Source organism: Globicephala melas, chromosome X (genome assembly GCF_963455315.2).
Source record: "Globicephala melas chromosome X, mGloMel1.2, whole genome shotgun sequence".
Lineage (NCBI taxonomy): Eukaryota > Metazoa > Chordata > Mammalia > Artiodactyla > Delphinidae > Globicephala > Globicephala melas.
The window spans coordinates 5,096,516-5,119,860 of NC_083335.1; the positions used below are offsets into that span (position 1 = coordinate 5,096,516).

Below are 23,345 nucleotides of genomic sequence, written 5' to 3' on the forward strand. Positions count from 1 at the left end.
AGTGGCCAAAGTAAACTCCAGGTGACTAAAATGGTCGTTTCCATACAGTTGGTAATTGGCTCTCCCAGGGCAGGGAGAGGAGGGCCAGCCCCGGGAATACCGAGCAGGGCTTCAAAGAGCAAGACCCTCATTTCTCTGGAAATCCTTGCAGATGGCGGCTATGAAACACCTACCTCTTCACTGTGGCCCACTGCAATGCAACAAGAGCCAGCACCCCTTCCTTTCTGCCCCAGGGCGAGATTTCTCTCGGCTTTATCCACGACCCAGAAGGACATCTCACAGCAATGTCCCATTTCAGACTTTCCCCTGCAACCCAAGACACACCCTCTGCATGTCTGGCTGCTGCCACCACCCAGCTTCATCACCATCACCTCCCACAGAAGGAACCCCCACTTCCCAAAGGCCCGAAGTGCCCTGGCTCGGGGCACTTAACACTCCAGGGCTCGCTCCTGGAGCCCCACCGCCTCGTCCCATGCTGTCTTATTCTGTGGGACTTAGGGGATGTCTCACCACCTTCCTCATGTGACAGTGGCTCCTAGACCATCACTCTAGGTGTGGGTGTGTCCTGCTTTTCCTAGCGTTCCCGCTACTAACACAGGCCCTTCCGGAGAGCAGAGGCTCCGTGGAGGTCTGCGGAATAAACAAGCCAGTGGGCAGGGGGCTTATTGACGCAGATGAACCTTCTCCTACTTTCTTAAAATACCCGTGCAAATCCAACTCAACAGAGATAGTTCGTTTTATTTACAGAATGACAGACAAGACAGGGAAGCAAGAATTGGAACAACAATGACTTTTATTTTTCTATTTCTTCCCCCATCTATATCACTGCTAAGGACTTCCACATTTCCAGAGCAGTTCTGATTCCAATTCCCTGTTATCTTGTACACGGTCACAAAACGAACTGGGAGATTTCCCAACCTCTCTTACAAAACAGCAAAACTCTTGTTCTTGAACTGAATTAGTGCAAATACCTGTAGGATTAACGTCATACACAAAGTTAGACACTGAAGCTTGTTTAGTCTTCTATTCAAAGAACCAACATTTGAAAAATTCCTAAAGAAAACAGACATGGAAGTCCATGTCAACATACACAACAGGAACCCAAAATGCTGCACACCGGCTTCCCCCAACTCGCCCGGCTCTCACTGCTTAGAAGGCTGACCGCTCCCTCTTCAAACTCAGAGTGAAGGAGCAGCCCCCCTTCCTGCCCCACAGGAGAAGCTGCTGGACGTGGGACTGGCTGCTGCACTGGCTCAGGCTCCCTCTTCCTCATCGCTCACACTCCCTGCAGACACGGATGGGAAGAACCTGGGAGCCATGCTATTGCTCCTGAGCAGATGCTGCAGGACCTGACACTCGCTGGCCTCCGCGTAGGCCCGGGGACCCCACAGGAACTCGTAGCGGGCAGGGTCGCTGTGGGGCACCTGCCGGTACTTCAGGTAGCCCGTCTGCACCCACACTTCGGTGAGCAGCTCCCTCCCGCCACAAAACCCCAGGGTGCCTAGCTTTCCCCACACCTCCTCCTCAGGGACGCGGTCACCGAACAGGGTGACCATGGTCAGGACCAGCAGAGGGAGGCTGGCCTTGGGCGTGCACTGCCAGTCGCTCAGCACTGCATCCCAGGTGAGGCCCAGGGTGGGGACCAGGACGTAGGTGCGCTGGCGGGGGTCCACCACCTTCACGTCCACGCCAAACAGCAGCTGCAGGCACTCGCAAACGAGGCGGAAGACCACGGGGAAGTGGTCCCGATGCTCCCGGACGACCGTACTCAGCATCTCCGCCTCGGAGGTCGGCTCCCCGGTACGAAACTTGAGGAGCAGGAACCCCACCAGGTCAGCCATCAGCGCAACAAGTGCCTCACGGGACAAGGGCTCGGCATAGGCGGAGAAGGAGGGGGCTCCAGGGGAGGCGGAGGACGAGGGGGATGCGGCCTCCTCCCCCGCAGCCCCCAGCAGCGGCGCCTCCACAGGACCCTGGGCCGGGACTGGGGCCTCAAGGTCGGCCTCAGGCTGGCGGAGCTCACTCATCTCGACCAGGGGCCTGATCACTGGGGTCGGGCCGCCCACGGGAGTGTGGGCAGGGGACCTCGTACCTGGGGTAGAGAGGGGGTGTGAGCGGCCTCGGCGGAGAAAGGCACCCTGGGCAGCCCTGACAAAGGCCACTTACAGGTCTCGTCTCAAGGGCTGCCCTCGGGCCTCACAGGGGCGCTCCTCCCGGGTGGCCTGTCCCCTGCCAACCTGAAGAAGGAAGTGAAGGGGCTCCTCAGGGTGCAGCCAGCACGGCCCCAGGTTCTGGGGCTGACAGGGCGGTGGGGTGACTTGGGTGTTGTGGGGTCCCCTCTGTTCTGGGAGGGGGAGCCCCTGGGTACACACTCAGGGCACGCACCTCCCCTTGGCTCCTGGCGCTGCCTGGGCCTCCTCTGCTCTGTGCCCTGAGGACACGGTCCTCAGACCTGGGCCTTCGCCTCCCGGGTCCTGGAGCCCCTGTAAGAGGAATGGAGGGCGCACCTCTTGTGTACACTGTGGCACAGCTCTGGGCCTCGGTGCTGGTAGGAGGATTGGGCCGGACTCTGTGAGGTCCCCCCAGTTCTGAGTTCTGGGGTGGGTGGTCCCCTCGGGGTCGCTCGTCGTGCTCACTGTTCCCCTTAAGGGCCTGGACCCTCCCCTTTGCAGGCCGGAAGGGAAACTCAGAACAGGACCCCGAATCTGAACAGAAAGCAGTGAGGGGGCCCCACAGGTGGCCGCACCTGCCCAGGGCCTCCCGAGGGTCCTAGGATGGGGAGATGCTGGGTCCTCACCTCCTCCTCACATCCTGCCTGGCCTCCCAGCGCTGACCACAGGGGCAGGTTTCTGTTGAGGCCCCTGTTCCAGGGCTGGGGGTCTGCTCAGTCCTCCCTCGGGGTCCTGGGAGTCCACCCTCTGCGGACCTGAAGGCTCACCCCTCACACCAAACACCTGACGTCCTGAGGACCCCGACCCAGAGGTCAGGAAACATCTCATCTGCTGACCGTGCTCTGGCGCCTCCAAGGCCCCCGTGGAAGGGCAAAGGATCCCTCCCTGTGTCGGGATCTAACGTCCTCAGTCCTTCCTTCCTCGCGTGCAGGCTGGACTCTGGGCAGGACCTGGGATTGTCCCGTCTGCCAGTGTGAGTCCCTGCTCCTTATACCAGGTCTCCAGTCTCTCTGAGACCCTGACGTCAGGACGTCAGGACAGGCCTACCGTGCTCATCCCACCCCGGGGCCTCCCACGGCCACCTGCAAGGGCGGTGATCTGGTGGGTCCCTTTTGTCCTCCCTCAGGGTCCCCTCAGTCCTGCCTAAGGGCCCTAACCTTAGTCCACCAGGGACCTGAAATTTTACCCTCTGTGCTCATGAGACCCCATCCCTTATCCCAGGTCCCCAGCTTCTCTGAGACCCGGATGTCAGGAAGTGCTGCACGTGACGGCCTCCCAGGGCCAACTGAGTTCTGGGTTGCAGGCTGCCCTCAGTGCTCCCTCAGGGCCCTCACCTTGACTCCACACAGGACCTGCGATTCTCCGCAGTGCCCAGCAGACACCCCGCCCCTTATACCCCCTCTGCAGCCTCTCTGATACCCCGCCCCGTGCTCCCCCTCTCCAGGGTGTCTGAGACCCGGATGTCAGGAAGTGCTGCACGTGCTCATCCCGCCCTATGGCCTCCCAGGGCCAACTCTGTTCTGGGGTCCAGGCTCCCCTCAGTCCTCCCTCAGGGCACTCACCTTGACTCAACGAAGGACCTGGGATTCTACCCGTGCCCACGAGACACCCCGACCCTTATACTGCCTCCCTAGCCTCTCTGAGACCCCGCCCCGTGCTCCCCCTCCCCAGCGTCTCTGAGACCCGGATGTCAGGAAGTGCTGCACGTGCTCATCCCGTCCTATGGCCTCCCAGGGCCAACTCTGTTTTGGGGTCCAGGCTCCCCTCAGTCCTCCCTCAGGGCCCTCACCTTGACTCCACGGAGGACCTGGGATTCTCTCCCGTGCCCAACAGACACCCCGACCCTTATACCCCCTCCCTAGCCTCTCTGAGACCCCGCCCCGTACTCCCCTCCCCAGCGTCTCTGAGACCCGGATGTCAGGAAGTGCTGCACGTGCTCATTCTGCTGTATGTCCTCCCAGGGCCAACTCTGTTCTGGGGTCCAGGCTCCCCTCAGTCCTCCCTCAGGGCACTCACCCTGTCTCAACGAAGGACGTGGGATTCTCTCCCATGCCCACGAGACACCCCGACCCTTATACTGCCTCCCTAGCCGCTCTGAGACCCCGCCCCGTGCTCCCCCTCTGCAGCGTCTCTGAGACCCGGATGTCAGGAAGTGCTGCACGTGCTCATCCCGCCCTTTGGCCTCCCAGGGCCAACTGTGTTCTGGGGTCCAGGTTCCCCTCAGTCCTCCCTCAGGGCCCTCACCTTGACTCCACGGAGGACCTGGGATTCTCTCCCGTGCCCACCAGACACCCCGACCCTTATACCCCCTCCCTAGCCTCTCTGAGACCCCGCCCCGTACTCCCCTCCCCAGCGTCTCTGAGACCCGGATGTCAGGAAGTGCTGCACGTGCTCATTCTGCCCTATGGCCTCCCAGGGCCAACTCTGTTCTGGGGTCCAGGCTCCCCTCAGTCCTCCCTCAGGGCCCTCACCTTGACTCCACGGAGGACCTGGGATTCTCTCCCGTGCCCACCAGACACCCCGACACTTATACCCCCTCCCTAGCCTCTCTGAGACCCCGCCCCGTACTCCCCTCCCCAGCGTCTCTGAGACCCGGATGTCAGGAAGTGCTGCACGTGCTCATCCAGCCCTATGGCCTCCCAGGGCCAACTCTGTTCTGGGGTCCAAGCTCCCGTCAGTCCTCCCTCAGGGCGCTCACCTTGACTCAGCGCAAGACGTGGGATTCTCTTCCGTGCCCACCAGACACCCCGACCCTTATACGCCCTCCCCAGCGTCTCTAAAACCCGGATGTCTGGAAGTGCCACACTTGTTCATCCCGCCGTATGGCCTCCCAGGGCCAACTCTGTTCTGGGGTTCAGGCTCCCCTCAGTCCTCCCTTAGGGCTCTCACCTTGGCTCCACGCAGGACCTGGATTCTCTCCTGTGCCCGCCTGAGACCCCGCCCCTTATACCCGCTCCACAGTCTCTGTCAGACCCTCACCCTTATACCCTTCCCTGCCTTCAGCCCTGGGAGGCCCTGGGGCGGAATGAGCACTTGGCAGCGAGTCCTCACTTATGTATCCGGGTCTCAGAGAGGCTTCGGAACAGGTATAAGCGTCCGCTCTCAGGTGTGCTATGGCTAGAATCCCAGGTCCTGCGTGGAGTCAAGGTGAGGGCCCTGAGGGAGGACTGAGGAAAACGTGGACCCCAGAACAGAGTTGGCCCCTTGAGGTCATAGGACGGGATGAGCACATCAGCACTTCCTGACTTCCGGGTCTCAGAGAAGCTGGGGACCTGGGATAAGGGGTGGGGTCGCATGAGGGCAGAGGGTAAAATGTCAGGTCCCTGGTGGACTAAGGCCCCAGGGCGGGATGAGCATGGTAGGCCTGTCCTGACGTCCTGACGTCAGGGTCTCAGAGAGACTGGAGACCTGGTATAAGGAGCAGGGACTCACACTGGCAGACGGGACAATCCCAGGTCCTGCCCAGAGTCCAGCCTGCACGCGAGGAAGGAAGGACTGAGGACGTTAGACCCCAACACAGGGAGGGATCCTTTGCCCTTCCACGGGGGCCTTGGAGGCGCCAGAGCACGGTCAGCAGATGAGATGTTTCCTGACCTCTGGGTCGGGGTCCTCAGGAGATCAGGTGTTTGGTGTGAGGGGTGAGCCTTCAGGTCCGCAGAGGGTGGACTCCCAGGACCCCGAGGGAGGACTGAGCAGACCCCCAGCCCTGGAACAGGGGCCTCAACAGAAACCTGCCCCTGTGGTCAGCGCTGGGAGGCCAGGCAGGATGTGAGGAGGAGGTGAGGACCCAGCATCTCCCCATCCTAGGACCCTCGGGAGGCCCTGGGCAGGTGCGGCCACCTGTGGGGCCCCCTCACTGCTTTCTGTTCAGATTCGGGGTCCTGTTCTGAGTTTCCCTTCCGGCCTGCAAAGGGGAGGGTCCAGGCCCTTAAGGGGAACAGTGAGCACGACGAGCGACCCCGAGGGGACCACCCACCCCAGAACTCAGAACTGGGGGGACCTCACAGAGTCCGGCCCAATCCTCCTACCAGCACCGAGGCCCAGAGCTGTGCCACAGTGTACACAAGAGGTGCGCCCTCCATTCCTCTTACAGGGGCTCCAGGACCCGGGAGGCGAAGGCCCAGGTCTGAGGACCGTGTCCTCAGGGCACAGAGCAGAGGAGGCCCAGGCAGCGCCAGGAGCCAAGGGGAGGTGCGTGCCCTGAGTGTGTACCCAGGGGCTCCCCCTCCCAGAACAGAGGGGACCCCACAACACCCAAGTCACCCCACCGCCCTGTCAGCCCCAGAACCTGGGGCCGTGCTGGCTGCACCCTGAGGAGCCCCTTCACTTCCTTCTTCAGGTTGGCAGGGGACAGGCCACCCGGGAGGAGCGCCCCTGTGAGGCCCGAGGGCAGCCCTTGAGACGAGACCTGTAAGTGGCCTTTGTCAGGGCTGCCCAGGGTGCCTTTCTCCGCCGAGGCCGCTCACACCCCCTCTCTACCCCAGGTACGAGGTCCCCTGCCCACACTCCCGTGGGCGGCCCGACCCCAGTGATCAGGCCCCTGGTCGAGATGAGTGAGCTCCGCCAGCCTGAGGCCGACCTTGAGGCCCCAGTCCCGGCCCAGGGTCCTGTGGAGGCGCCGCTGCTGGGGGCTGCGGGGGAGGAGGCCGCATCCCCCTCGTCCTCCGCCTCCCCTGGCGCCCCCTCCTTCTCCGCCTATGCCGAGCCCTTGTCCCGCGAGGCACTTGTTGCGCTGATGGCTGACCTGGTGGGGTTCCTGCTCCTCAAGTTTCGTACCGGGGAGCCGACCTCCGAGGCGGAGATGCTGAGTACGGTCGTCCGGGAGCATCGGGACCACTTCCCCGTGGTCTTCCGCCTCGTTTGCGAGTGCCTGCAGCTGCTGTTTGGCGTGGACGTGAAGGTGGTGGACCCCCGCCAGCGCACCTACGTCCTGGTCCCCACCCTGGGCCTCACCTGGGATGCAGTGCTGAGGGCCGGGCAGCGCACGCCCAAGGCCGGCCTCCTGGTGCCGGTCCTGGGCGTGATCACCCTGTTCGGTGACCGCGCCCCTGAGGTGGAGGTGTGGGGAATGCTCGGCAACATGGGGGTGTGTGCCGGGAGGGAGTCCTGCATCTATGGGGAGCCCAGGGAGCTGCTCACTAAAGTGTGGGTGCAGGAGGGCTACCTGGAGTACCGGCAGGTGCCCCACAGCGACCCTGCCCGCTACGAGTTCCTGTGGGGTGCCCGGGCCTACGCGGAGACCAGCAAGTGGCAGGTCCTGGAGCATCTGCTCAGGGTCAGTAGCTTGGATCCCAGGTCCTTCCCATCCCTGTGTGCAGGGGGTGTGAGCGACGAGGAAGAGGGAGCCTGAGCCAGAGCAGCAGCCAGGCTCCTTCCAGGCCCAAGTTCACTGGTAGCAAGTGAGGCTGGTCCTTCACTCTGAGTTTGAAGAGAGAGCGGTCGAGTTTCCAAGTAGTGAGGGCCCCTGCGAGTGGGGGGAACATGGTGTGTAGCATCTTTGGGTTCCTCTTGTGTAAGATGACATGGAATATCATCTGTGTTTTCTTTAGGAGTTTTTTAAATGTTATTCCGTTTAATGGAAGACTAAACAAGCTTCAGTGTCTAACTTTGTGAATGACATTGATTAGAATGTGTTTATAATTACCCAGTTTAAGAACAAGAGTTTTGCTCTTTTGTAAAAGAGACTGGGAAATCTCCCATTTCATTTTGTGACCCTGAAGCAGATAACACGGAATTGGAATCAGAACTGCTCTGGACATGTGAAAGTACTTAGCAGTAATGTAGATGGGGGAAGAATTAGAAAAATAAAAGTAATCGTAGTGAGTTTTTGCTTCTTATCCTGCTTGTCTGTCATTCTGTAAAACTAAGCTATCTCTGTTTAGTTGGATTTGCACGGTGATTTACGAAAGTATGAAAAAACTGATTTGAGTAAGTAAGGCCCCTGCTCTCCGGCTTATTTATTCGGCAGACCTCCACGGAGCCTCTGCTCTCCGGAAGGCCCTGTGTTAGTAGCGGGAACGCTAGGAAAAGCAGGACACACTCACACGTGGAGTGATGGTCTAGGAGCCGCTGTCACATGAGGAAGGTGGTGAGACGTCCCCTAAGTCCCACAGAACAAGTCCACATGGGACGAGGCGGTGGGGCTCCAGGAGCGAGCCCTGGAGTGTTAAGTGCCCCGAGCCAGGGCAGTTTGGGGCTTTGGGAAGCGGGGCTTCCTTCTGTGGGGAGGTGATGGTGATGAAGCTGGGTGGTGGCAGCAGCCAGACCTGCAGGCGGTGTGACTGGGGTTTGGGGGGAAAGTCTGAAATGCGACATTACTGCGAGGTGTCCTTCTGGATCACGGATGAACCCGAGAGAAATCTCATACTCGGGCAGGAAGGAAGGGGTCCCGGCTCTTGTTGCATTGCAGTTGACCATAGTGAAGAAGTAGGTGTTATATATGCAACAGCTGGAGAAACGCGGTCATACTCCCTTGACGTGATGCCCAGAGTCCGTGGACAGGCCCTCTTTTCCCTGTTCTTGGGGGAACCAGAACCCAAGGTGCTAATTAGCTTTAATCATTATCGTGACTGTACTTTGGCAATTGTAATCAAGGACTCGATGTCTGGTGGGGCTGAAATGAAGCAAAGGAACGGTTTGGATGGAAGAGCATCTGGGAGGGATGCAAAGCCTTGTTCCTTGATTCTATTTCCTGGAGCTTCGTGTCGTATCTCGCTGGGAACACCCCTCCGCACCCGAATTTAACACACCCTCTAACTGGGAAAATTTCCTTAGTTTTATTGATGAAACATCTTGTTTGGCTAATTAGCTTTTCCACATCCTATTGAGCTGCATATTCTCTGACACGACCGGGACAAGAAACCGCCCAACCAAATGCCAGAGGAGAGAGGGGAAGGGTCTGAGGCCGAACAACATGAGAGATACCTGCCGACCATCGAAGTTCCAACAGACGCCAGGCCCTGTGAGCTGCCCTACGCAGCTCACACACATCCCCGCAGCCCGAGACAGGGCTCATCACACCCATTCGCTTCACGGGTGAGGAACCTGAGGCCACGGGGCTGGAGAATCTCCCCAGGATCACGTGCTGGTAAGTGACGGCGTGGGGACCAGAGCCCTGGTCTGAATTCCTCTCGAGCCCACGCTGTTCCCACCCACCCCAGCCCGTGGCTGACCTTCTGACTGGCGATTCACTGCTCTTCTCAGTGTCACACGGTGTCTTTCAGTTGACAAAAAGCAGGCCCAAGAAAGGAAGGTGCCAAGGAGAAGCAGAGACAGTGTGGGGCTCGTCTGTGGCTTGTTGAGAGCTGACACCGCCAGGGGCTGGCATTTCTGGCCAGTCCCGGCACCTTCCCGTGTGACGGCGCCCTGTCCCTGCTCCTGCCCTGGGGCCCTCCTGTCCAACGGGAACCTGGCCGGCTGAGCTGCTCATGGCTGAGCCACGGGGAGGGAGGGACTGAGACTGCCTGGGACTGACTGTAAGGCCCCAGTGCCTACTGGGATAAGGCCCCTGCAGGAGCCTCCTCAGATACTGGAGGGAAGTTAACGCTGGCAGACACCCCGAGACCCTGGCGGCAGCGAGGGAGGGGAGCGGCTGGGGGGCCTCTGGGCTGGGGGCATCAGGGCGTGGAAGCCAAGGGCAGGGGCTGGAGGGCGAGGCTGGCAAAGGCAGGCCTTGGACGTCGCCAGGGCTTGTGCCTGCCCAGCTGAAGGGTCCCGAGACCCGGCTGAGGAAGACCCCACGGTGCCACACAAACCCACTGCCGGGGCCCGGCTGGCACCTGGCAGGGAGGGGGACCAGGAAGGAGGCAGTTCCTACGGGACCCAGGGGGCGAGGGAGGGCCCGAGGAGGGGGGCAGCAGGCAAGGCCACACAGGCAGGCTGGGCCCAAGGAGGCCCCAGCCTTTGGGCCCCTTCTGAGGAGCCACCGACGGCCTCCACGACAATTCGCAGCCTCCGAGGTCATGTCCCTACAGGAGGAACTGACCTGAAGAATGCTTTGTAAACCAGTTTAGAAGCATAAAGACCAGGGAGCAGGCCCGAATCTAGGCCCGGGAGCTCCATCCAGGATGCCAGTCCTTAGGCTGAAAGGCACCTCGGGCGATCCTCCTGCACACCCTCTTAGCTCTCCCCTTTCAGAAATAGGGCAGTGGCGCTCACAGAGGGCAGATGACCCTGCTTAGTGGCAGAGCTGGGACAGGGACCTAGGATCCTCGCAGACGGGCCTTTCCAAGGTGCCACTCTGTCCGCTACACAGTGACTATGAAGGACAAAGTCGCCCACAACGGCCAGAGAACGCGCATCACCAAACCCACCGTCCTATCCTCCCACCTGCGGTGAAGACGGACGACTCTCACTCGCGTTTCGGCCCGTCCGACACCCAGACCCTCATCTACTTCCAAATGCACGTGGACGGGGGCTTCCCCCGGTCACGTCTAGGTCGGCAAGTAGGAAATTTCCTTGGGACTGAGTCCGTGTCACGCAGGCCCGTTCAAAAGCGTCGAAGCTGAAAGCAAACAAAATCATTCTATGTATCCTCAAGGTAACAGCGGGGACAGGGCCCCGGGGGTGGGGGTGGGGGCAGGGGCGGGCGTGGGGAAGGAGAGCAGGGCTGGCCTGGGAGCGCACCAGTGAAATGCCTGCTTTCAATGGGACAGGCTACACGCCGAAGCCCCAGATCAAGTCCTTCAAAGGGCAAGTACCCACGGAGACCCAAGGTGGACGTGGGAGGCCAGGATCGGGGGGAGCAGAAGCCAAACCACCCCACTGCGGAAAGGAAACAGGGCTTTCGAGGCAGCTTCCAGGGAGGCTGAATCCGACGGTCTGGGAAGGCGATGGGAAAAGGACGCACGCAGGTGTTCCAAAAGTGAGCGCTCTTGGGCCATGAGAAGGGCTTCTACGGGAAGAAATGGACGCTGAAGACAAGCCCTCTGTGATCCGCACAGGGATGGGGTCTGGGGGCAGGCAGAGCCCAAAAGGAGGCTCGATGGCCAGCGGAGGGCACGTGGCTATGCCCTCCCACGCGGCATCGTGGGCAGGGCTGTGTCTGAGGTGCTTGGGGAACACTCGAGTTGAATGTGAGGTCGCGCACAGCCCTACTCTGGGGACAGCTTGACCTGGGAGGCAGGAAATCAGGACCCTTTGTTTGGGCCCATCTGAGCGGGACCGGCCAGCTGGCAGGAACAGCTGCAAGCGACCAGAGCCGGAAGGGGGATGGGGGTGGGGGGGGTGGGCACCGACTCAGGCTAGGCCAACCAGCCCGCTAGGGAGCCCCATCTTCTGGGAGGGACAGTCGCCAGGGGCCCACGTGATCCCTGTGGTCTCAGTGGCAGCCAAGCTACGCCTCGCCAGGGCCTGGCCCTTGAGCACATCGGAAGCCAGCATGAAGGGATGGGAGTGGAGACAGGATCACGTTTCTCAACCCATCCGGGGCCTGGCCCCTTGAAACAAGGTGCCTGGCGGCAGACGGAAGTCTTTCCCGGGAACTTGAACCACACTTTTCGAGGCTTTTAGAAAAAAAGACACTTGGCCAGGGCTCCCTCTCCAGACCGCCTCGGTGACATCACGTGACAATAAAGAAGACTGCGACTTGAGCGGCTGGCTGCCCCACTACCGAGATTCTAGAGTCTTGCGGACAGTATTTACTGGGCATCCCCGCTCTGGTCCAAGGCATTTCTGCCCTGAGAGTTCAGTCATACGGTCTCAGGTGGAGAATGCTCCCAATCCAGACTGGCTCCATGGCTAGTCAGAGCAGCGATGAGCTGTGTACAGCCATGCTGGGCCCATCGGCTGACGCAGAGGCAGCAACGTGGGTCCCCTCTCGTGCGTCCCCGCATCCCAACGTGGATTCACGGGAGAGTTCGGAGAAGCAGGGCGACCAAGCCGAGAGCCCAGATCCCGTCTCCCAAGACAACCCGCCACCACAGGGCGCAGACTACGGTGTGGCCAACCAGAGTATTCTTCAGCTCTCCCTCCCAAGAAAGCTCTGGACGATGGCGGAGGAGCCCGCCTTCACCTCTGTGCGCTGGAATGACAAGGGAGATATGGTGATCGTCGAGGAAGACCTCTTCCAGAGGGAGGTTCTTCACCGCAGAGGCGCAGACAGGATTTTCAACACAGACAGCTTGACGACTTTCATCCGCCAAATGAACCGGCACGGATTCAGCAAAATACGCCTGACCAGCCACTCTCCAGGGAAGAAGAGGCTGATGGTAAAGTAGAAAGCCCTTCCGCTGCCCACGTTCTCTTGTTATTCGAACACCTCCCGGGGAGGCCAGATGGGCCACGTGCTGAACGGGTTTCATTTCCGAGAATAAGTTTCCTCACGTGAGAAGGCAGTTAAGGAAAGATGAGAAAGTAGAGCCTGTGGTATTCAGCCACAGCCCCTTAGAGGGGACCTGCAGGTGCGCCTACAGACCCTCTCGAGAGGCCACGAGATGTCAGGTAGCGACAGTAACACCTCGACCGAGGCTCGCCTCGGGGAGCTCTAGGGAGCGCACACTCCAGGGCGGAATAACCTGCCAGGAACTTAAAGAGACCTTTTCTCCACAGTCAGATAAGACCATTATGAGGGACGGGGGTGGGCGGGGAGGAGTGGGTATTTTCTCCCAGAATGGCTAAAGTGATTCGTTTCATTTCAGATCTTCTGCAACTCCAACTTTCAGAGAGACAAGCCTCTGCTCATCGAGAACATTCAGAGAAAATGCAACCTGGGAGCAACTGATCAGCCCGGGACCAGCGCAACAGCCCCGAAGGGAAAGAAGCCGGTGGCTGCCACTAGACGCTCCCCACAAATCCCTTACAACGATTCCACCACCCAGAAGAAAGCCCCAGGTGCTCAGGGGCCCAGCGCTACCCAGCCTCTCCTGTCCTCTAGCACGTGCTCTACGAGCGGGATGGGCCAGGGGACACCACGCCCCCAGTGAGCAGGGCGGCCTGAGCGGGCAGGGCACTCCCTGGAATGTCACTTCTGTGCCCCCGCTATGGCGCCAGGGAACTGCCCGCCAGCCCCACGGTTTACCCGGCTTATGGCTCGGAGATGTCTCTGTACAACAGCTGTCTCTCCCTCCTGCCGGGGGCCCTTTTAGCTACGTCCCCAAACAAGGTCCCTGAGGTGGACGAGGAGTAGGGGGGCTCCTCAGACTGCAGGCGTGCTCTCCGCCAACAGTGCAAGGACCACTGTGATCCCTGAGCTCGCAGGCCCCTGGGGACACACAAAAAGCCCCATCTCATAACCAAGAACCTACTTTTGTCTCTAATAAAGAAAAGCCAAGGTCCACGGGAGCAAATGAAGAATCGAACGAGAAGTGCGAGTCTTGTGTCCTTTCTAACTGTCCGTACTAGTCACACATCTCAGTGGACGGGCCCGACGAGGCTGGAAACCCACAGCCCCGGCAGGCTTTGGTCCCCGCCGCCCCCTTTCGTTTAGAAGCCGCAGCATTTCCCACGCTCAGCCACGGACGTGGCTCGGGAGCGCTGAGGCCAGCCCAGGACAGGCTGGTCCCTGGGCCTTGCCTGCTAGTCAGGAGGCAGCACAGCCTGGCTCCTGACCTCAGGGGTGTCACCTTCCATTAGTCATGCATCCTGAAGCAGAAGGAGCCTCCTCCTGGGTCCCCCTACGATGCCAGAAGTTTCTGACCCGCAGCTGAGCGTGTGTCCAGCCCACCATCCGGGGGCCTCCCAAAGAGGCCCGCCGGAAAGGAGGGCCATCCCACCCACCAAGGTAGGCGTGCACACTGCCGTCTGCCTCAGAAGAGACGGGCCCTTCCCAGCCGACACCTGGGGGAAAGCCCAGCACCTTCAGAGGTGACAACCCCTAGAAAGCTTGCTGACAAATGGCCCCAAACCCCACAGAGAAGTAAGAGGTTTCCACAAAGCGAGCGCCAGCCCTTTTCACTTTGCCGTCAGAGCTGTATTTAGGAGCCTGTCTTCGGACGTGAAGTGGCCGGGCAGCACGTCTAACACACACGCTTCGTGAGCCAAGGGACGCTTTACAACAGGGCCAGGGTCACCTGCAAGGACAGACCGCGCCCTCTTTCTGGGCCTGCGGTCCTCTCCCGCGTGCACGAGGCCCGCCACCGGCCTTCCCCCATCGTTCGTTCCCCAGACGCGGTCCAAACATCTGGGAGTTCTGACCAGGCCAAAGAGGGGAAAACGCTAACTGGTCCCCTCAAAACACATCTCTCTCAACCACCCAGAACCAGTAGGGCCAAAACGAGTGGCACTGCCATCTTTTCCTAAAGGTCAAAGTCCTCGAGACTCTGTCGCTGAGCCCAGAGCGGCATCGCACGAGGAGAGTCCCAACCCCTGTCCCTGCACCAGGTGGGCACGTCTGCTTCCGTGAACAGCACGGAGCGGGCAGCGCTCCCCGGGGCAGGGCCGATTCAGACCGAACCAGACGTGCACGTCCAGGGCGTGAAGGCGAGTGGACGGTGGCACAATGAGCCGGTCTCTCGGTCACCTTCCTCTCGAGAGCGCAGTCTGGTCAGGCCTCCTGCCCAAAGGGGATCAGGTGCTCGGGGATGTCCACCTGGAAGACGTCCTTCCCGCCTCTCCCGGGGACAGGCTGCAGCAGCCAGCGGGGGTTGGCAAGCGCAGTCAGGTACTTCTGCTGCAGGTTGGGCAGCAGGGCTTGATTCTCCAGCTCCGCAACCTCGTTGGGACCTAAGTTTTCCGGGCACAGCGAAGTGTCCCCAATGTCAACCAGCCCTGTGCACAAAGACACAAGCACACAGATGGAGAACAAGGTGATTCAAAGTCACGACCGCTAGAGACCAAGGCCACGTCATCGAGGGGACCCGGGGTGAACTGGGTCCCTCTGGCCGAGCACTTCGCACCCGCCAACCTCGGTTCAGGGAATTGGGGGCGAGGCCGAGGGAGGGAGGGAGGGAGGGAGGGAGAGCAATGAAAAGGAGAGGCCTGGTCCCCCACAACCCCACCAAGGCCCGACCGCTGCAGGCAGCAGGTACAGGTCAGGAGGGCCCCGGGCCGCCGCTGCGGGGGGCCTACGGGCAATCAGGTCCCTGAGCGATCCACCGGGGGCCAGCGGTTGATGCGGGACCTGCCCCCGCCGGGGGCTTTAGGGGACTTCCTCAGGATGCGGCGGGCAGCGGGGGTGAGGCGGGTGCGTGAAGCCGGGCGGGCAGCCCGAGTCCCCAGGTCCCCCTCACACGCAGCTCTGGCTGCCGTGCTGCCTCCCGCGGGCTCTGCCACGGCGCGCACACGGACACACACGGAGGCGAGCGCCACGGGCAGAGCCGGACCCGCCTCTGCCTCTCAGAGCACAAAGGGGGACTGAGGCCCAGAGTGGCGGGGAGGGGACCTTCCCGGCCCCTCCGAAGGCGAGGTGCCTCAGGAAAACGAACCCTAACCCCACACCGACCGGTTCAAAAGAAAACGAGACGCCAAAGCCCCGGGTGAGACCCTGGGGGGCAGCCCCGGGAGGCGATCGTCACTTGCCGGCTATCACTCCGCGGCCGAACTTCTCCCCGTCCCGCAGCAAGGCCTGGATCTGCGCGGGGCTCATCCCCAGCCTCCCGGCCAGCAGCTCCCTCCAGGCCGCGTCCTCCCAGTCCCTGTGCGCGATGTGGACGGCCAGGGTGCGGTGCCGCTGGCCGCTCAGCACGGGCCGCCACCGCGTCTCCAGGGTCTTCACCCCATTTAAGACGAAACCCGCATAAGGCTGCCGGAAGGACAGGCAGCCGAACTTCATCTCCCAGAGCTCCCAGGGCCTCACGCGCCTGTGGAAACACAGAACCAGAACGGTCAAGCAGCCTGACGTGCCGGCCTCCGAGCTCATGACCCGTGGGCCTGACCTCAGCCCCGTGGGCCCCCCGGGCGCCAGCCCCTTCCATCCGTCTCCGCGCCCGTCAGCTGACAGGGGGTGCCGACCGGGGGGATCCGTCCATCAGATGGAGTCCGCGGGGACCTCACAAGGGAGGCCGGGACAGCGAGAGAGAGGCGTGTGGGCAATTCCACGACAGAGGGCACTGGGCCCCGGGCGGCAGAGAGGAGGGAGGGAGGGCCCCTTGGCTTCACAGCCCAGTGGCCGGGCTCTGGCCCTCTCCCGGCACAGACAGGGACAGTCCTGGGCCTGGCTTCTCCCCTGCCCCCGGCCCCGCAGCTCCCTGGCCCTGCCGCTGCCCATGCTCTGCGGATCCCCCATCTTACGCAGGGCTGCTGAGTGCAAATCCTTGGCAACCAACCTTGGCTCGGCCCTGGGGACGGCCTGGCTCTCACATGGCCCTGCCAGGTGTCTCTTCCCCGCGCGCCTTGGGAGCCACCCTCCTCCCACCCCTTCCCGCACCACCGCTTCCACCCCGGCCCGGAGCCCGAGAAAGGATACGTGACGGCAGGAACTACCGGCACTGGTGCGCGTTCCGTCTCCACGCCAGGACCTGGGACGGGCACCATCCAGGGACCATAGAATTCAATCCTCAAATAACCCGGGAGGTTACCGTCACTCCGCTCTGCAGCTGAGGAGGCGCCGAAGGACAGAGAGACAGCGCATGGTTCCAGGGGACCTGACTCCACGCGCCCCCGTCCTCGCCTGCTTTCCTTGTACCTGGGTGGTGGGGGGAGGGTCCCTGCTCGCTGAGGACAGAGGAGCAGGGGAGCCGCGGGCCTGAAAGTCAGCCGGGTCACGGCACCGCACGGAGCCTCCACTTCCACGTGGCTGTGAGGACGGGGGACAAGGCCGCAAAGGCAGCCAGTCCAGGACCTTCCAGGGCTTTCCTTCCCCGAGCAGAGCGGAGACACATTTCTCTCCAGGGCCCATGAGGCCCCACATGGTCTGGCTCCTCCCCCTGGCTGCCTGCTCTCCTCGCCCCTGGATTCACTCCCTGCAGCCATGAAGGCCTTCCTTCCATCCCTGGAACGTTCCACGTGTGCTCCTACCTCAGAGCCTTTGGAGAGTGGTAGGGGTCACACCGTGCCCCTGAAATTCACGTGCTGGAATCTCAACCCCAAGTTCCTCAGAGTGTGACCCTACCTACAAAGCAAAGGTCTTCACAGGGGTGATCAAGGTCCGATGAGCTCATTAGGGTCGACCCTCCTCTAACAGGACTGATGTCCCCACAAAAAGGGGCCAGTTAGAGACAGACCGGCACACAGGAGAGCCAGCAGAGCCCCGGGAGTGAGGGGGGCGGGATGGGACAGATTCCCTCCACAGCCCCCACAAGAGCCACCACCGGCGGCACCTAGATCTCGGGCTTCTGGCCTCCAGAACCGCAAGGCAATACGTTCTGTAGTTCAAGCCACCCAGACCGTGGGACTCTGACACGACTGCCCGGGCGAGCGATCACAGAGGGTCAGCCCTGTCCTGGACACCTCTCCACGCGGGGGTGGGGGATGACTTCTCCGCTCACAGCACCTCGGGAACACTGCTTCACGTCTGGACGTCTCCCTCTGTCCTATTTTCACCGCCCACACGGTACCCCGTCGTCGGCTGTCCCACAGGTTACTGACTCTTCCCCCGCCGATGGGGACTCCCAGACTGCTTGGCTCTTTCTGCCCCTCTAGACACTCAACACGACCACACACTCGCTAACGGAAGCCCCGGGCCGGAGGAGGCCCGCGTCACACGGCACACATCCCGAGATGCTGACACACGCCAGCAAACGGCCTTCCGCAGAGGCTCCCCCACGTACACTCTGCCAGCCACGGGCGAGGCTGCCGTGCCCTCACGCACTGGCGGGCCCCCGAGCATCATCACCCCGCTTAACCTCTGCCAACCTGATGGGTGACAAAGGGTCGCCCTCCTCACTGCGTTTGGGTTAGTTACGAGGGAGGCTGGCCAGTCCCTGGGGCCTGGCCGTTTCTCCGGCTCCTACTGGGGTGTGTGACTGGATCCCAGGCTCGCCCGCGGTTTCCGCCACTCAGCTTCTCAGCCAGCCCCTTCCTCACGGGCGCCACCAGATCACAACCACGGGACCCGAACCGTGCGGGCGGAATCCCTGGGGAGAGTCCCTCGGGAAGAAGGCGGCTGAGTGCCCGCCTACCTCTCGACGCAGAGGGTGCCTGCTTGGTGGCCAGAGGAGAAAACACTCTTCCACTTGTCTGGGTGTCTTCACCTGCACGAGAACCAGAGGGACAAGGAGAAAAGTCATCAGCCACAAGACAGCAATGCCGGCCAAGGAACCACAACGGTCTTCTTGTCGGCAGGGACCGGAGACCACCAGGACCCAGGAGGGCCCAACCGATGAGAAACACACGTGCCGCCTCCCTCAGGGTTGGTCCTGCTCATCAAGGCAACGGCTCCGTCCCCGCCCGGCTGGGTCGGGGACCCCACGATGCCTCAGCCCGCAGCACAGAAGCCCATCCCACAGGAGTGACGGTGACCTTACAGCCCAGCAGCTCCCGCATCCAACAGGAGAAAACGACACCTCTCCTCACAGTGCCACGCGGGAAGGATCTGGAGAGCCCCACAGTCCGTGACCCTCAATGGACTCCTGGCTGGGCCCCACCGAGAGGGGAGCCGTGGACAAGCAGCTGAGCACCGCAGGGCAGGGAGGTGGGTGGGGTGTGGGGTGGGGTGTGGGTTGTGGGGGGTGGGGTGTGGGTTGTGGGGGCTGGGGGGTGGGGGCGGTGCCCGCGGGAGGCGGGGGGGGGGGCAGGACTGCGGGCGGCTGGTGCGTGTGGACCAGCGCATCGCGGGACACACACGTGGAAGGATGGGGGGCGGGGACGGTGGCAGTGGAGGGGACAGGAAGGTGCAGCCTCGGCCGCCCCGCGCGCGCTCCCCGACGCAGATCCCGGGAAACTCCCGCCCGGAGGTACCGTCCGCGGGCGCGGCGGGTCCTGGCTCCTTGTGGGCGGGGCGAGTCGCGGGCGCGGTGGGACGGCCCGGCTGCGGCCACCGGGAAGGACGGTCGTCCGCCTCGGGGAACCGGGACCGGTGACAGGTAGCCGCGCCCGCAAGCGCTGACGCTCCTTATTTCCGGGGTGAACGCATGCACGTCCACACGTACGCACGCACGCACGCACGCAGGCACGTAGACACGCACTTACGAACAATCGCGCATTTGCCGCAGGCTCCGGCCGCTAGGAGACACAGTAGGAGCCGCCAGGCCATGCGGCGCGCGGAAGGCCAGGCCGCTCGGAGGTTCGAGACCGGCGGCGTGGAGCGGCACCCAGAGGAGGACCAGGAAGTGGGCGGGGGAGCGGGTCGGAAGAGAAGGGGCGGGGCTGTGGCGAATAGCTGGGGAGGAGCTGGGGGAGGGGCAGGGCGGAGGTGGGAGGAACGGGGGGAGGAGTATTTGGGGCGGAAGTGTGGGAAAGAGCTGGGTGAGGAGGAGCTTCTGGCGAAGGAGGCAGAACTGAGGAGGAGTGGGGCCGAGCTGGGGAAAAAGCCGGGCAGGTGCGGGGCGGGGGCGGAGCTGACCGGGATGGAGCTTGGGCCCCTGGGAACCCGTGGAGGGTGGGCGAGGCCAGCTCAGTGGCGGAGGCCAGGCAGTGCCCTTTTGAGTCCCTTGCCTTAGGCGTCCAGTCCGCGCCGCAACAGTCGGCAAGGGTCAAAGTGGAAGCGACCCAGGGTCCTTAGCGACCGAATCCGAGCCTCAGAATGGACCCCAGGGGACAGGGATGCGGGGTGGGGGGGGGAGGGGGAGGGGGGTCAGAGGGGAGGGGGAGGGGAGGGAGGGGAGAGGGCGGGGCCTCTGGGCTGAGTCTTGCACCTCTGGGCTGAATGCCCAGGCCACCTCCCGTCCAAGCCACCCTGCGACTGCTGGCCGAGTCCTGAGGGACAGTCTTTATCTGGCCTTTTCTGAGGTGAGAAGAAAATTTCTCAGTCGGTTTCCTGTCGCGCCTGGGACCTGGCATGTCCCAAACAAAGCCAAGTTCCCCTTCAGAGCTGTTTCCTGTCCTCTTCCTCCCAGTGGGGGGACGGGGGGGCGGGGCCTCAGCCCACTCAGTGCCGCCCACCTGGCTCTGCTCCTCCTTGCTTTGCTTAGGCAGCCCTCCCTCCCATTTCCTTGGTGACCAAGTCCGGTGTCCCTGCCTCCCAAGTGCCTGATGAGAATAAATGCTCCTCTTTGTGTCCCCACTGCTACTGGCTGACTTCAGGCCTCATGACCTAGGGCCGGTGCTGCTGTCACCTGAGTCTCCCCAGCGGCCGGGACGCCTCCTGTCTGTCCTCCTCCAGTGGGTGCCCCACAGGCCATCGGTTCCGTGTCACACCGCACATCTGTCCTCATCGACCCCGGGCTGAAGACCCTGCCGAGCCCTCTCCTGTTTAAGCCCCAACACCTCCTTGGTGCCCTGGGAGGGCCTTCGGGCGGCCCCAGCTCTCCGTCCTTGTCGCCCAACACCCTGGGTGCCTGTGCTGTCCGTGCACGCTGCGCGCGCGCACGCGCTCTGCGGGTCTCTACACTTCGGCACGTGCGGTTCCCGCTCCTGGAGCCCTGGTTCCTCTTGTCCTGGCGAGCTCCTGTCCTCCTCCCAGGCACAGCTGTAACGTCCCCTTCTCCGCCCGCCGCGAGCGTCAGGAGCTCCCGTCTGGGGTTCTGGCAGCGCCCTGTGCCTTCCTGCTGCCTGCCTTCGCTGGGCTCTTCTTCCCGGGCTGGAGCTGCTCTCCAGGAGTCCCGGGAAGACAAGGACAAGCTCTTACTCGTTCCTGTAAGCCGGGCGCCTGCCACAGCTGCTGCTGAGGGGACGTTGGCTCAACAGAGCACTGCTTTCTCTTCCAGCGAGCTGGCCTCCTCTCTCCTTGCGGAAGCCTGAGGAAACAGGAATGCCGGCCCCGAGGTGAGGAGCAGAGGGTGCCTTCGTGGATGTGAGGCCTCGGGGCTGCGGGGCACCTGAGCGATCAGCAGGTCCAACTCCCTCCGTGCCGGTGTCCCCTCCTCGGCTCGTCGCCCCAGGAGTGGTTGCGAGCTGCGTCCAGACACCCCAGCACCTCGTCGGAGTGGTTTCAAATCATGAGGGAGGGTCCCGGGAATGGTGGGTGGGCTGCTGGCGTTGCTCCCGAATCCCGGTTTTGAAGAACTGGAACTTGCCCAGTGAGCTAGAGGCCCGTGATCGGTGGCTGCTGGTTGGGGGACAGCTGTGACGGCGCTCCGTAAGGACTCCCTTCTCTGACCCTCCCGTGTGTGCTGAGAGGCGGGGAGCCCCAGGTCCCCCGGGGCGGGGGAGGTCCGGGGTAGTGGCTGCCAGGCCAGTTCGCTGCCGGATGGGCGGGCGCAGGAGGAATGGCCTGGCCGTGTTGCAGGTGGGCGTGGGACGGTGTGTGGCTGCCCCCGGGAGAGGGACCCCTCTGCAGCTCAGCCTTGATCTTCAGTACAGCTAAGTCAGCGCCGAGCCTTCAAACCATCTGATTTCTGACTTCCCGGTGACGCTTTCTCCACCTGCTGCTTCCCACACCCTCCAGGAGCAAGGTCCCGGCAGGAACAGGCCTTCTCTCCCTCCTGTCTGCTCACTTGGGGGTCAGCCGGGCCTCCAGCCTGGCCGCTCCCGCCTTCCGCTGCTCGGGCTGCTGCTTCCTCCCAGCCCCTGTGACTGGGCCGCAGCCCACATCCCAGGAGGGAGTCTCCTCCCCAAGCTCCGCTTCCTCCCCCGACACGCTTCTGTCCCCGTGAGGCACCCCATCTTCCTTCTAGGAAGTCCTCGTCGTTTGCGCCACTGCTCTTTGGGGGGCGGTGCCCCCAGGACATCGTCTCCTCTCGGAGCCCAGGGCACCTGCTCTGAGTGCACTTCCCCTTCTGACCCCCGCCCGTGGCACCAGCAGACCTCACTGTCCCTGCGACCCATCTGGGCACTTGCCTCGGCGGCTGCGTCCCCTTCTCGGCCCCGGTGGCCTGGGTGCCTCCAGCCCCCCACCCCAACTGCGTCTTTGAGGCCCGGAGAGGGTTCCAGTTTGCTCCTGCCGCACGTTTGGGGGTACCACCGGTGTGGGACGGGCTCGACCCAAAGTCTCAGTTTCCCTAGTGTCCTCCTTGGTAGGGCTGGTTTCCTCTCTGCAACGCCTTTTGCCCATGTTTCCACTGAGCTGCGTGTCCTTTTTGTGCCGAGTCGTGGGAGCTCCTTTCGGGGTCCGGGTACTAGTCCCGCCCTGGTTGTTTGTGTTTCAGATGCCTCCTCCTGCCCCTTGGGGGCTGGTTTCCTCCTCTCTTTGAAGGGCAGCTTTGGACTCGGCATGCGCCCACACCCTCTCCGACCTGTAAGTGCCCCACACGTCAGGGCGTGTCCCGCCGGCCCACTCCCAGGCCCGCCCCCTGGGGCTGGTGGTCCCCGAGGAGCCAGTGCCCTGGCGTCCAGCGCTCTGCCCGTGAGAAAGGGCTCCTTCTTGACTGGGTAAGTCACTCGGTCAGTGCCTGGCTTTAGTCCCTGCCCTGGACTCACGCAGGGCAAGCCCCGGGGCAGCCGTGCAGCTGCAGGAAGACGGCCGGCCTTGTTTTCTCTGCCCCAGCTCCCGGTTTACCTCCTGCCGCCCCACATCTGGCCTGTTTCTAAGACGTGCTCCCCTGCCCCCTCCTTCCCCTCTGTCCCCTGGGCAGCTCCTGTTGGCCGTGTCCCTCTCCACACGGCCCAGATCGAGGGGTCCAGCCTGAGAACCGCAGGTGTTTCTGACTCTGTCTCAGTGACTGGCGCTGCAGGACCTCGGGAAGAAGCTGCACGCAGGGGACCTGCAGACGTGAGCAGCCACTTGGCCGCCGCTGCTCGGGTCGGTGCCTGCGCAGGGAACGTGGCGCAGCACAGGGGGCCTCCTGTGCGCTTCTGGCGATGCCCCCACTTGCATTCACGTTACAGACGGTTATATCGCCTTTGGCTGGGGGCGGGAGATGCTCGTCTCCAGGTCTGCGGCACTCCTGAGCTCTTGGGTCTACGTGCTCTTCAGCGTCCTCAGTCTCTGGGCAACGACCCGGGCCCCAGGCCCTCCGCAGCTGGAGGGGGCCTTCCCGACATCAGGCCGTGGCCCAGTGAATGGGGCCAGCTTCCTTGTTTGAGAGATTCAGGAGTGGGGCCGGGGTGCGGGGGTGGGAGTCTGGAGCGAGCGTTGCCATCCCGTAACCGTGGTCACAGGGCTTGGATGACAGGACTGCTGTGCTCTGTGCCTGTAGGGCCCGTTCAGCCGCCTCCTGAGTATCCCTGTGCTCTCCGTGGCGACTTTACAAAGGACAGAGAGGATGTGAAGAGTCAGGAGCAAGGGACGCCCATGAGGCATCGCCTGGAGGCAGGAAGGTT

The 23,345-nt window shown here is 62.6% G+C and overlaps 4 protein-coding genes across 11 annotated transcripts in view; 2 read left to right on the plus strand and 2 right to left on the minus strand.

Moving 5' to 3' along the window:
- Nucleotides 1–1,253: 1,253 nt before the first annotated feature.
- On the minus strand, nt 1,254–2,027 carry LOC132594490 (melanoma-associated antigen 8-like). The gene has a single exon (XM_060292201.1). The coding sequence runs from the start codon at nt 2,025–2,027 to the stop codon at nt 1,254–1,256; it is 774 nt and encodes a 257-aa protein (XP_060148184.1).
- Nucleotides 2,028–6,720: 4,693 nt separating this feature from the next.
- On the plus strand, nt 6,721–7,521 carry LOC115850092 (melanoma-associated antigen 8-like). Its single transcript, XM_030851843.2, has one exon. It carries the CDS (start codon nt 6,721–6,723, stop codon nt 7,519–7,521), a length of 801 nt encoding a protein of 266 aa, XP_030707703.2.
- Nucleotides 7,522–8,966: 1,445 nt separating this feature from the next.
- Nucleotides 8,967–19,327, minus strand: EOLA1 (endothelium and lymphocyte associated ASCH domain 1). Of its 3 annotated transcripts, none has more exons than XM_030846979.2 (4): nt 19,176–19,327; nt 18,167–18,238; nt 15,627–15,907; nt 8,967–14,876 (listed from the first exon to the last, which is right to left on the minus strand). In XM_030846979.2, the coding sequence occupies exons 3-4, from the start codon at nt 15,877–15,879 to the stop codon at nt 14,653–14,655; spliced, it is 477 nt and encodes a 158-aa protein (XP_030702839.2). In that variant the 5' UTR covers nt 15,880–15,907; nt 18,167–18,238; nt 19,176–19,327; the 3' UTR covers nt 8,967–14,652. The 3 variants fall into 3 exon arrangements, with proteins under 3 accessions (XP_030702839.2, XP_030702838.2, XP_069900774.1); XM_030846978.2 differs by lacking the exon at nt 19,176–19,327 and adding an exon at nt 18,945–19,116; XM_070044673.1 differs by lacking the exons at nt 18,167–18,238; nt 19,176–19,327 and adding an exon at nt 16,530–16,644.
- Nucleotides 19,328–19,804: 477 nt separating this feature from the next.
- IDS (iduronate 2-sulfatase) overlaps nt 19,805–23,345 on the plus strand; it is a 44,162-nt gene continuing 40,621 nt past the window's right edge. The window contains exons 1-3 of one of the 6 annotated variants that reach the window (XM_060292159.1): nt 19,919–19,934; nt 20,852–20,909; nt 22,232–23,342. The gene's annotated coding sequence lies outside the window, so the exon portion shown is untranslated. Of the gene's footprint in view, nt 23,343–23,345 lie in introns of all 6 variants that reach the window. The other 5 variants (XM_060292155.1, XM_060292156.2, XM_060292157.2 and 2 more) reach the window with 5 other exon arrangements.